Source organism: Telmatherina bonti, assembly GCF_933228915.1.
Source record: "Telmatherina bonti genome assembly, chromosome: 11".
NCBI lineage: Eukaryota > Metazoa > Chordata > Actinopteri > Atheriniformes > Telmatherinidae > Telmatherina > Telmatherina bonti.
Genome location: NC_136629.1, coordinates 10,826,222 through 10,839,516, shown reverse-complemented (window position 1 = coordinate 10,839,516; position 13,295 = coordinate 10,826,222). Strand labels below are relative to the sequence as shown.

General features: G+C 41.5%; 1 protein-coding gene across 2 annotated transcripts in view; it reads left to right on the top strand.

Moving 5' to 3' along the window:
- Positions 1-255: 255 nt before the first annotated feature.
- Positions 256-13,295, top strand: part of birc6 (baculoviral IAP repeat containing 6) — a 120,641-nt gene continuing 107,601 nt past the window's right edge. For both annotated transcript variants that reach the window (XM_079248618.1, XM_079248617.1), the window contains exons 1-3: positions 256-632; positions 6,401-6,582; positions 9,695-9,832. In XM_079248618.1, the coding sequence (XP_079104744.1) occupies positions 422-632; positions 6,401-6,582; positions 9,695-9,832 (531 nt within the window). In that variant the 5' untranslated portion in view covers positions 256-421. The remainder of the gene's footprint in view (positions 633-6,400; positions 6,583-9,694; positions 9,833-13,295) is intronic.

Below are 13,295 nucleotides of genomic sequence, written 5' to 3'. Positions count from 1 at the left end.
TTAAAAGACACTTAAGAAGAGGTGTGATTTACAAAGATTTGATATAATATTTTATTGAATGTGAATTAGTTATTTAATTTGTATTCTTTATATTTATTGTCACAATAAAATCTAATTAAATCAAAAAAACTTTTCTATCACGCAGGTTGGCGTGAAACGATGACGCTGTTGTTCCCATTATTTTGTCCAGCAGTTGTTCTCGTTGGGTCTTGTTGTTATCGCGAGATGTGAGGAGTTCCACAGCGCTGATGGTGAATCGCCACCGCCGCGGTTACGGGTGGAGGAGAAGAAGCCGCGGAAGAACCAGCAGCGGCGGGGGACTCGTACTTTGGAATTAATCTAGTAGATTTTATAATATTACGTGTGTTATTGGATCCTTACAAGGCCAGAAGGGAAGGGAAGGGGAAAGAAATAAGGAAAGATGGCGGCCGCGGCCTCGCCGGGCTCCGGCTCGTCCGCCTCCTCGGACTGGGTTGTGCTGAGAGACGGCTGCCTGCGCTGCGATGAGGAGGGCCTGCGGAGCCTCTCCTACCACCCGGCCCTCAACGCTATCCTAGCCGTCACCAGTCGCGGCAGCATCAAGGTGATTGACGGCACTTCAGGGGCCATTCTCCAGGCTTCAGCGCTGCACGGTAAGCACCGGGGCTCCCTGTCATGCCCCGCACACCAGTCCTGACAAGCCGGCTACAGCACTCCGGTCTCCGGTTGAGCTGCAACACAGGCTCGCTGCCTTTACCGCTGCATACGGGCCTAGTCCGCTTACTTTCACAACCTGGTTTATTTATTAAGGTTGTTTTGCTTGTGTAAAAACTCTGCCACCATCTCTTGAGTTCGATGCTTTTGTTCCACAGATGTTTGGATTTGACACAGTTTACCACATATTGACACCTCTGCATGCTAACAGGTAGCTAGCTGAGTTAGCATAGCGCTAGCTAACCGGTAACCTTCCTCGGTAGTTTCTATTATTTTAGTGGTTACTGTTGACACGTCGGTAGAAATACAAGTAATATCTCTGACACTTGGCTTATAAATATAACTAATATCTGAAAAGCATCAGCTGTCTAAAAGCCTCTTACTTTTAATTTTAGAAATGTTGTGGTTGCCGCTAAGCTAAGCTAGTTAGCGGCTAATCAGCGGCATGACTGACAGTCACTTGAAAAATTCAACGTGATGCAGAAAGTAAACTGACTTCATGTAGTTACCGTGACAGAAAGGACATGTGTGTACTTGTGGTCTTAACTTTGCTAATTCTGCCTACCAAGGTGATAAAACGTGAGATTATATGCCGACTTGCAGTTGTGTCAGCAGGTGTTGACACTTTCCTTTCTGCAAGAGTTACTAGGTTTCTTACTGTTTTATTTAATTTATTTACTAGAAAATAAAAACAATATCAAAGGAACATGGGAAGTATTCAATAAAATTATTAGAAAAACACAAAACAAACAGAAACATCCTGAGCAATTCCGTGACAAAGACAAAAATTGAACAAATATTAAAGATATGGTAGAGGGATTTGAAATTTTTTTTTTTTGTGAATGTTGGTCCTAAGCTTGCAAATGGGTTAAAGAACTCTAGGAACGCATGGGATGTGCAAATACCAAGAAATGCGAATAATTTTCACGTGGATATGATTCAAAGTAAGTATATAATTGAAGTTGTAAATAAATGTAAAAACAAAACATAAAAAGACTGTAATGAATTTGACTTAATTAAAAAAATTAATCGATGAAATCACAGTACCACTTACATATATTTATAACCTGTCATTTAAAAATGGTGTGTTTCCAGAAAAAATTAAAACAGCCAAAGTTATTCCGCCACATAAATCAGGAGATAAAACTGTTTTTAATAATTATAGGCTGGAAAAAATACTGGAAAAACTCTTTGTAGCCCAGTTAGATAAGTTTTTTGAAAAACATGATATTCTGATTGAAAGCCAATTTGGGTTCAGAGCTATTAATAGTCGCATTCACAGTAATTTGCATATAACTGCTTATATAGTAGTTTTTCCTGGCAGGCACTTGTTTGGGATCTTTTTAATCCCTTCATTTAGATCATTTTTATGGACATGTGAATAACAGTAATCGCCTATTGGAATGTAAGTCTTGTTCAGCCATAATGAAGAAATATTTAGTGATAAAGCGGTTGGACAACGTAAGTTACAGAAAGCATCATCATGTCTCTGATTCCAGGAAGGAAAGTGAGCCGGTTGCTCCCGCCAGAACCAGGATTTCTGATGGTTCAGGCTGAAAACTGAGTTACTTTAAACAATGTAACATTAAGACATCTATGACATTGTCCCTCGGTTGTTTTTTCCTTTGACTCAACCTGTTCAGTAGTCATTGATAACCTCTAGGAAAATACATCTCTCTGATTGATAGATCCACAAATGGTCAACGAGCCAGAACTTTTATCCCTTTTACTTTGAAATGAAAAATGCAGGTCTTGACATTTTAATTCAGTTTTTACAAGTTTCCTAAACAAGACAGACTGTAGCTCAATCAGCTCTAAAAAAAACCAAAACAGCGACATACACATAATCTGCACCAAAATCTGCATATTCTGTGTTTATATAGTGAAAAATAAATTGCAGCGTGGATCAGAAGTAGAGGACATGAGGACAGCATAATAATTTGGTTCTGTCCAGATTGCACGGATTCAGCCAGAATATTCACAGTCAGATGTTATTGCTTCCAAATTCTTTAAAGTTTCTGTGAGTTTGTTTTATAAAAACATTTTCCTCGGATTCCAGAGAGAGCAGCATGAACTCTGAACATGGTTATATGGATCAACTCTGGAGGGGGAAGACAGTAACTTCCTTTTTTTTAGTTTGTTTGTTTTTTGTCTTGAAACGTGGTAAAAGCAGATGAAGTAAAGTGTTGTGTATACATAACATAGTATTAGCCTGAAGGAGGACAAAGTAATTTATCCAACCCAAACACAGAAAGACTGCATTTAATGTTTTATGATGATGAAAAAAAGCATCTTAGACAATGTCTTTAGGCTTAAAAGCAACAACTTGTGTTTTCAGGGTGGGAAAGATGATGAAGTGAAGTGATGGTGATCAGGTGGTGCAGCCATGCAGGTTAGACATGGTTATGGTGGATATCAAAGTGACTCTACCCTCATGTCTTTCCAGATCACAACAGAAGTCTTCTCAAGCACTTTACATAAGGTTAATGATTCAGGGTAAAATCTGGTCTAGCAGAACCTGAATCGGGGAGGGGGGCAGGGGGGCATATGCCTCGATTAGGTGGTGTGATGAGGAAACAGTAGAAGAAGAGATGGACAACAGAGCTGGTTGGTCAGGATGAAGCTGATCCAGAGTCAGATTAACTTGCAGAAAGAGAAAAACAATCAGCTGAGCATTTGTTATAAATTTTACCTGCAGGTTAGTTAGCTGTTAGCTGTCCGTAAATGCCGTCTCACCAACTAGACGGCGTACTTAATCTTCCTCTGGATGGTGTTTATGTCATGAACTTTGATATAACATTGTGCACTGGGAGTTTTCCACATATTTTCCATTCATTTTATATCATTTCTCCTTGTTAAAACCTGTCTTTCTGCCCACAATCTTCAAGCAAAGGGTTTTTCTGTCGTCTTTTTTTTTTTTTCCGCGTCCAGAAAAAGCCAACAGACGGAAATCTGTTAAACAGTTGAAGGAACCTTAGAGTAGCACGATGTCAGCCACGCTGACAGTCCAGCGCTTTTTAAAGAAACAATACAGAACTTCTCCAGTTTTCTCCGCGATGCACCCATCTTCATCCTACTTGTACTTGGAGCGCAGAGTTTACATGATGCATCTCCAGATCAGATCTGTTTAAATGATCCAGGAGAGACTGAGATATTCTGGACTTCTGCCTCATATGACTATAAAATCTACTATAAAAGTCCAGTTTGAGGTGAAACCAGATGTAGTTTTGCTGTAGTTTTTTTCATTAGAAAGGTTTTGGAGCTTCTGGACATCTGATGGAAGTTTTTCTTTTTTTTTTTTATTTATTAAATTATGCTAAGTATTGAGGATGTCTGCAGCCTGTTCTGCAAAAAGAAAAAGGTTTTCACCCCCCCTGAATGAGGCAGCATTCACACTGCAGCTCTTCATGTTCCACTTTTCTTTCTTTTTCTCCCCTGTGGTTGTTTAGATTATGAGGTAAACATTACTTCCACCATACTGCTGTGCACAGTCCTGAAGTGACCCGCATGCACAGAGGAAGACGTGAGGTCAAACACAGTGCAGAGTTTGCGTGTCCCCCCTCCTCCGCTGCAGAATTGTGACGTCTGTTTCACTTCAGTGACGTAGAAGTTGGATGAACAGACCGTTCAGGCTGAAGGAAACCGTCAGATATGCAGTTGTGCTCATATGTATTCATCCCCTAAAGGCTGAATTTACAACAGTCACTCAAATAACTGGAGACTTAAAAAAGGAACAAGAACTAAACATTTGCAAAAATATAATTTAGTCATATAAGACACTGTTTTTTCATTTAATTGAGTTGAAGAAAGAAAAAAAAAACTCAAACAAATGTGTCCTGGACAAATGAGAGACTTTTCTGTTGAACAGTGGGACAAAATACCTGTCAACAGGTGCAGAAGTCTGACTGAGAGGAACAGAAAACACCTGACTGGAGCGGAAACATTAAAGGATTGTTCAACTAAATATTACTTTATGACTGATGGAATATGTAATAAATTATCTTATTTGTTTGCTTTTTAAAAAAATATTTCTATTGAACCAGAATTAGAAAATAATGTAATGATTTTCATAAAATGTTTTATTTATTCTTACTTTAGTCAATTTCATCTTATTTTACAGGCAGCTGTTTTTTTCTTCTTTCATGAAAGGGTATGAATAAATATGAGCACAACTGTAGATGTGGTTTAGGAGCAGATATAAAAGTGGTCTGGGACTGATGGGGGAGACGGGACGGACCAGATTTGTGCTGTTTAGACTTTATTTAAAAAATCTGATGTTGCCTGCAATGAGTTTGAAATGTTTTTATTCTTTGGTAAAGTATTGAAGCAGGTTTTTCCAGCTCTCATAAACTTTGCCATGAAATCTTCTCTGTCTTCCTCTGACTGAAATGTTTGTTTATGAAATACTGTTATCCTCTGGCGGTGAAGTGGTGCCTTGGTGGCCTGAGGATCAGCTGGACCTCTGATGTCCAGACTTCTGAAATTAGCCTGCTTTGTCAGTAAAATAAGCTCTGAGGCTGAAAAAGCATCAACCTTGGCGCACCTTCTGCTTCCACCTGCTCTGGAATCAGTTTGTTTCCTTCTGACGCTGGAAAGCACAAACAGCACCGTGTTTCTTTGTTTTTATCACTCAGATTGTGAACTAAATCCATTTGAAATCTTCATCTAAGAAACACTAAAGTTCAGATAAACTCTCTGCCAGACCTGGATCTGGTGTGATTTCTGGCTGTTGTTGGATAAAGTTTCAGTGGACTTGTGTTTACTGGTGTGACGTTTGCAGCAGGGTCAGAGTTGGACCTGCAGACTGTGTCACATGTGATGTGGACACGTGACTCGCCCATCATTTCTGTTTGATGTGTGCTGCAGGTCACGCATCGACACGTACAACAAGTATGCAAATGTTTTTGACACGTGAATGCTGTTTCCACTACTGCTGGAAGTTTCATTTTTCATCCCTGCTAGTAAAGAAACATCAACCTGCAGCAATGAGATGCAGAATCTCTGTAGATTATTACGTAAAGATGATTCTTCTTCAGGGTTTATTGGCATCACAGGGACACATAGCAGATGGCGGGGCACTTCTTTTTGTTCCCTCTGCTTTCATATTGCAGTTTATGGATTAACTGGTGATTACTGTGGGTCCAGCCCTGAAGGAGCTGCTTTAACTGTCCCCAGTGTCCAGACTGATGTAGGTAAATAAGGATAGATGAATGCTGCTCCTGCTTGTCATGGGGCTGGTTTCTCTGGATAAAACGGAACATTTTAGACCCATTTGAGGCAGATGAGTGTGGCTAGAAGTGCTTGGGTTCTAGCCTGTTCGTCCTGCCATTTCTGCGCTGATTAGATTCAGTGAAAATCTGCGATTTAAAGATTTGACATCTTGTGTTTTTATAGCATCTCTTGACGTGTTTAAATGTTGTCTTACTGTTCTGTGTTCCCTCTGTGTGCTTGTGTTGTGTTGGTGAAAATCGGGTGATTGTAAATATAAATGTTCAGGTCATACATGGCTGCAACGTATTCCTCTCTGTTTCTGTGGGGAAAAGAGCAGAATAGCTGTATTAGCATGTGTTTTGCAAATTCATTCAAGCAGTGTTTGTGTCTGAAAGCAGCCAACAACAGACAGAAACTGATATTCCTCTAAAGGTTCTGCTTGGACATCAGATAACTGTCTGTCTTCCTCGCTTTGTGTCCTGTCATCCTGTCCCAGCCAAACCCGGCGGACGTGTCAGGTGTCAGTACTTCCCTGCTGTGGACAAGGTGCTTTTTGTGGACGACTACGCTGTGGGATGCAGGAAGGACCTGAACGGCATTCTGCTCTTGGACACTGCCCTGCAGCCTCCAGTGGCCAAACCGGAGGACATGGTTCAGCTGGAGCTGCCGGTCACAGAGGTGAGACATGATTTTCATCTTACAGACAACAGGAAGCAGCTTCTGGAGATGTCACCTGACAAACAACAGCCCTTTTGTTTCACAACGAAAACTTTTTGTTGTCTTTAAGAACGCTTGTCACGCTCCGTTGTATCTGCGTCTACGTTTTCAGTGTGAAAGGAAACGTCTTCACACACTCACCGGAGTCGTGAAACGTTCTAGATAGAGCTGGAGAATGTGTCGTCTGAGCATCGTCATCGCAGTGTGCACGTGTGCAAAAGTCACACCGCACGTCCTGCAATGTAGGAGGCAAATGAACGTGATGTTCTCATCGGTTTCAAGGATACCTGACACGCAGGTTTATTTATTTTTAATGGAAATAAACAATCCTTAACGGTTAAACACACGTTATAGAACAAAAGATGCAGGCAATGAAAGAGAGAGGGACTTGGCTGCAGCCTGGAGAATGAGGCGGGGCTGGATATAACCCTAACCCCCTCAACCTTTTGATTGGATTACCCATAACCCTAACCACGCCCATTGGACGTCCAACCCGCCCATTGGACGTCCAACCCGCCCATTGGACGTCCAACCCGCCCAATATCCAGCCCTGTCCCATTCTCCAGGCTGCAGCCGGGGTTTATTGATAAAAGATAACCATTATAACCGTCAAACACAGACTAAACCATTCACAGAAAGACGTAAGACCATTGTCAACCAGACGGCTGGAGTGCTGCATAACTTAAAGCAGCATCTGTTGAAATTTCCTGTGTTTTTTTTCATATCGCGATACACATCGCAGGGCTGGAAAACAACCACAATATCAGTGCTTTCCAGTATCGTACAGCCACAGTTCTAGATATGTTCTGCTGACGTTTTCCAGTAAGTGTGTGTGTGTGTGTGTTGCTGAGGGTTTGTACTTCCTGCTGACCTGGTTGCTGCTTCCTGTCCAGATGCATGCAGGACTGGTATTTCTACATCCCACCGTTCCTCCCTCACATTTCCTCCTAAAAGAAAAGACTTTCTGCTGTGTTACTTCAGGCTGTCGCAGTTTTTTTACCACAACCAGCTGAATATTTATTCCTTTTTGTCTTTTTTTTTTTTTTTTACCTGTAAAAACAGTTAAATCACATTAGACATAAATGTCATTCTGCTGTTTGATGCAGCTGCAGACCGGGAAAGTCCTGATTTTAGATTCTTTTTGGTACATTTATTATCAGAGAAGAAATCTGATGAGTAAATGTAAAAACTATGAACACTCATTGAAAGTCTTTGTGTTTTATGTCTATGTTTTGACGCCGACATAACAAAATAATGTAAAACCAATGTAAAGTGAGCATAAATCTCCTCTGGTGTGAAAAGAATAAATAAATCCTACACATTACCCTCATAAAGACAAACGTATAATCTTTAATACATACATAATCTGAGACATTTTGCATCACTTTACAGTAAAAACTTTCCTCAAAACACTGTTGTGCATCATGTAAAACTGGTCTACTGCCCTCTGGTGGACTCCAGACAGCAAACCATGACACTACAGTCATTTAGACCAATCACATCGTAATAAATGGTGAAAATATTAAACAAATTAATTTTTTTTTTTTTTTGTTAAAGTGCAGAATAAAGACTTCAGATTTAAAAAAAAAAAAAAAAAAGTACTTTTCTGTCTTGTTGTTCTAAGGTTGAGCTTTAAATGATTAATTCTTGATTTGCCTCAGCCAAACGGACGACAAGGCTTCAAGATCTCTGGGGTCTTTCTGGAAACGCTGTTATAAAAAAGCTTTTCTCTAGAAAGCAGGAAAAACGTCTCGCTAGCTTCGACTTCCAGCTGTCGTTCAGCAGAGTAGCTGCTGTCTGACACACAGATGCTGGAACAGCGGAAGTAAAGAAACAAGGTCGCACATCTGGAACGAAATATGTTGTGTTTCACAGAGCAGTCAGCAGGCATCAGCGTCACGCCGAGTCGCTTACGATGAAGCAGTAAATGAGTTGTAAGCCCAACCAGACTCTTATTTCATCACGAATGAAATAACAGGACCGTTTCGCCAACGTCTTATTGTCACAACTTACTGATGCCACGGACGCAGCTTCCCTAATTAAACCACTTTTCTTCTAATTCATCTTTTATTCTATATTTAACAGAACACTTTTTATTATGGCTGTTCAAAGCAAGTAAATGCAACATGTGTTTTCCTGCTGCTTATTCACTAAATACTTGCAGCAGCATAAAAAATGTTTTGTTTTCCTGGTGGTAGAACAACATGGGAGAACTAGAATCATGTCAACACAGAGAAACCCACTCAGATGAGGAATTACTCAGTTCACACACAGATAAGTCTCTGATCACCAAAACATTTAGAAATGGCAACTTCCTCTACACTCGTAGCTATTTATTTTTGTTACCTGCGTGAATTGAAATATGAAATATGAACACACACCCTGACAGCTGGGTGTGTTTTGTGTATTAAGCTGCAGCTTTTGTAGCGACGACTGAACATTTAAGCAGAACTCCGCCATGTCTGACCACTGACTCACCTGTGTTCCACTAAACCTGCCGTTCAGCTCCTCTGCTGCCTTCACTGCATGCTAAAATAATATTAATTTATTTATTCTTAATTGATAAAATCTCCAGGAAAAAATTGCTCATGTTAAATTCCTGCCTGCCTTACAGGCGCTCCGACCGATGTGACGGTAGTTACTTTAGAAAACACACAACACCTTTATTTTCTCTTATATGCATAAATTATATAAAAAATACTTTGATAAATAATATTTATTTGGTTTAATTTTTAAATTTATTTTATTCTATTTTTAAACTCATGCCTGCTTTACAGGTGTCTGACGGATGTGACGGAAGTTACTTTAGAAAACACACAACAGTTTCAATTTCCCTTATATGGGTAAAATTAAATAAAAAATGTTTTGATAAATAATATCTGATTTAAATAAATTTTTAATTTAATTTTATTCTGTTTTATTTAACTTTGTATTGTGTTGTGTTTCCACCACAGAGCTTTAGACTCTGGTTCACAGAACTCCGGCTGAAATGTGCGTCTAACCATGTGCTCCATCTTCAAACTGAACCTGGAAGTGTGTGTATGTGTGTGTGTGTGTGTGTGTGTGTGTGCAGGCCCAGCAGATGCTGTCAGCCTGTCAGGAGAAGATTGACGTGTCCAGCACCGAGGGCTACGAGCTTTTTATCACCCAGCTTAAAGAAGGCCTGAAGAATACCTCACACGAGACAGCAGCCAATCACAAAGTGGCCAAGGTGAGTCTGGACGTGAGTTAGGATGATTATCAGGGACGTGACGACATGCTTTTGTCCCGATTCCATTCAGATTTTTTGGGTGCTGATTTCATATAAATTATTCTCACCATTCTTCGATTTTTCAATAAACAACAATAAAAATGACAATTCTTGGATTATTTGTATTTATTACAAAAAGCAAAACCAAAAATTGATTTTGAAATTGTGAAGCAAAAAAAATCCAGATTTTTTTCAATTTAATTTCCCACCCTTCATGCTTATTAGCTCCTACTTATTAATAATAATAATAATTTTTCATTAATACATGAATAAACGTGATGTTTAGGACAGATTCCTTCAACAGACCGTGGCGTCAGGTTGTTTGTCTGAACTCACCTGAGAAGGGACGAGTTTCTGAGCCGGATGCAGGTCAGGTAGTTCTCTGAGATACTGGAGGCCTGCTGGTGGGGGAGATAGTTGCACTACTGGTGTGTGGAGGGACAGTCGGTTATATGACCCGAGGGGGAGTTAAAAGAAGACACACTTCAGTATTTACTGGAAATAAGGAGGTGTTGTCCTTCAGGGCTTACTGTTAAAACACTGCTGTGATCTGTACAGCAGGGAGCATCTCTTTACCTCTGTTGCCATGGGATACGTTTCATATGACTGAATCGTCAGTAAAGGCTTTTTTATCATTTCTTTGGTTTCCATTATCAGAACTGGTGACATGTGATGATGATACCTGTTCAGATTACTCCTTTAAAGACACACTCCAGAACTTTTGCAGAATTTCCCCCATCGATGGCTGATCCGGCATCCTCTTCCTCCCACACGTACTCTCCCTAGATCACCCCAACCAGTAAAAGACGGTCTTGTCTTAAACCTGGTCTTATACCCTGTCCCGTCACTTCTTTTCCTCGGATACGGTCTCCCTGCATGTCAGCTGACTGAAGGCCATCGTGATGCGTGAAGCGAGACTTGGTTGCTACGTCACACACCGACCTGGGGGTAGAAGTTCTGACAGCAGCGTTCATGCTGTTGCCTGTATCTGGATGTGAAGGACTCTGACACTGCTGGCTGTCAAGCAGACTGTGACACTAAGTCGGACCAAACGCTCTGTTGACTGTCCGATGCCAACTGGATGTTTTGGATTCCCGCGCCGACTGGGACTGGGCGCTGCGCTTCCTCTCTACTAAGAGCAGCCGATCAGAACGTTTCACGGCTCATGCAGAGAAAAAGGATCAGTTTTAGGTTGAGCTTTGTGGGATGAATGTGATGGGATGGAACTGTGTCGGTATGGAGCGCAGCATCAACCTGTGCTTGTTGTATCCCTCACTGTTCACTTTGTCAGCTCCACCTGCTCCACATCCAACCAGCAGCAACTTGGTGCCTCTCATCATGCAGTCGAGATGAAGACGACTTGCTGAACGAGGAACTTAAAGGACTTTGAATGTGGCACGCTTGCTGGTCTGAGTACTAAAATCATGTCCAGCTGCTTTCTTCCACATGACGCTGAGGTCACCGTACTATAATAAAGTAATATAAATCCTGGCTGTAAAGCCTGACCTGTTGCTGCTGCTACCTGTAAACCTGAAGAATGCATCGCTGGTGAGGGTTTTCTATTAGAGGAGATGCATCATTACAAAACTAATCTCACAAAAACCTAAAATAGTTCAGGTGCGCCTTGATTAGAAGGACACGAGTCAGTGGATTGTCAAGCTCCACCCCTAAGGGTCAGATTTTAGGATTGGGATGCAGTTTGGGTTGGGTATTCTGGTTCCTTCCCATGTTTTACCAGTGGAAATGGAAGTGGAAATCCAGTACCAAACTGGAAACAGGATAATAAAGCCAGGAAGAAAACAACATGGCTACAGTTAGAGGACGATGACTCGAACCCGTCGAAGAGATAAAAGATACTGTGTTGTAGTTGCAGCCATATTTAAAGCCTCTCTGTAAAGAAGAGAATGAACAGAGAGGCGGGAACAACCTGCAGCCATTTAAACAAGTTTCTGTCAGCGTTCTGTCTCACTTTAAAGGGGTGCTATGATGGTATTTGGAGTTTTCTGAGCTTTCTACAGTGTTACAGTGTTGAATCCTCATCAGACATGTGATTCGGTGATTGGTTACCTTCTACTGGTTAACAAGGGCATGTACAAATACGTCAGGCGGGTGGAAAACGTGGGATAAAGTTATTTCCAACGATGGCTGGTGAGTTTACCAAAGAGAGACATCCTGCTGCATTCGTTGCTGTGGGTTGCTGTTTTCCACTTCGTTTTCAGGCTCTGATTCAGGTTCCAACATGTAGGGCTGTATGCTATGTGTTGACATTGTATTTTGTTTTTTTATTGAGTTCATATGAGCCTAATCCTTCTGTTTATGAGATGTTACAATGACAGCGAAAGCAGGTGCGGTGCGCGCTCCCGATGTAGTGCAGTGGCGGGAGGCGGGGCTTAATGCGGAAGAGTCTCAATCCACTCGTTTTGCCCACAGGCTGATCTGACAGCCTACGGAGAGGGTCGGTCTGAAGTAAATAAAGTGATTTGTGACAATAACTCGATCAATCCCAGCCCTTCTGGTCTCAGAAATAAAAATAAATTAGCCTGAAATGCACATAATAGTTCCACTTTAAAATCAGAACCCACTTCATCCAAACCTCCTAAATGAAATTTGGGTTGGAAGGTTTCCTGAGCTCTGTCTCTGCAGAGCGCCACCCTGCAGGAAGAGCGACGGCTCTCTGAAAGATCAGAAACACACTTGGATCACTGCAGCGCTGTAGTGCTGCTACAGTCCCGATGTCGCAGCTGCTCATGTGGGAGCCGTGCTGGCCGAACCACCTGAACCCGTCGTTTATCCTGCTTCTGTCAGCTTTCTGTTGGAGGTGAAATGTTACAGACTCAGGCTTTTAAAGCCGTCTGATTGGTTCCTCTGTTAGGCTGCGTTATTGATGGACGGAGCTGTCCCTGGCAGTCGTCCCACTGTGTGCAGCACCTTCTCTGTGCTGCCTTGCAGGTGACCTCTACTATAACCACGTAGGATGTGCTTTGGAGCGGCGTTGCTACAGATTTCTGCCTGCTGCTCACTCAGACTCCAGGTTGATGAGTTGATTTCATCATCAGCAGTCCAAACTAGCCCAGACTCCCTCCATATTGGTGTAAAGAAAACAAGAATAAATAAATAAATGATTGAAATGAGTAAATAGTTTGGAGGAAAATGTATTATTTCCTTCAGAACAGTGGCAGTCTTTGCTTTGACCGGCTCTGGACCTCCGTGGAGCTCCATGAAGCTCTGCTTCGGCTTGCTGCTCGCTCAGGTTTGACCAGTAAATGAAGGAATCCTGTCGTTTCATTGGTTGTTTCTTCATGTCCAGCTTGAAGTTTCTCTTTTACATGAAGTTTCATAAGCTTGATTTAAGCTGGAAATTATTCAAAACCCTGGAAGCTGATTGGTGTGTCTCCATTTGTACCCATCACACCAGTTTATTTTC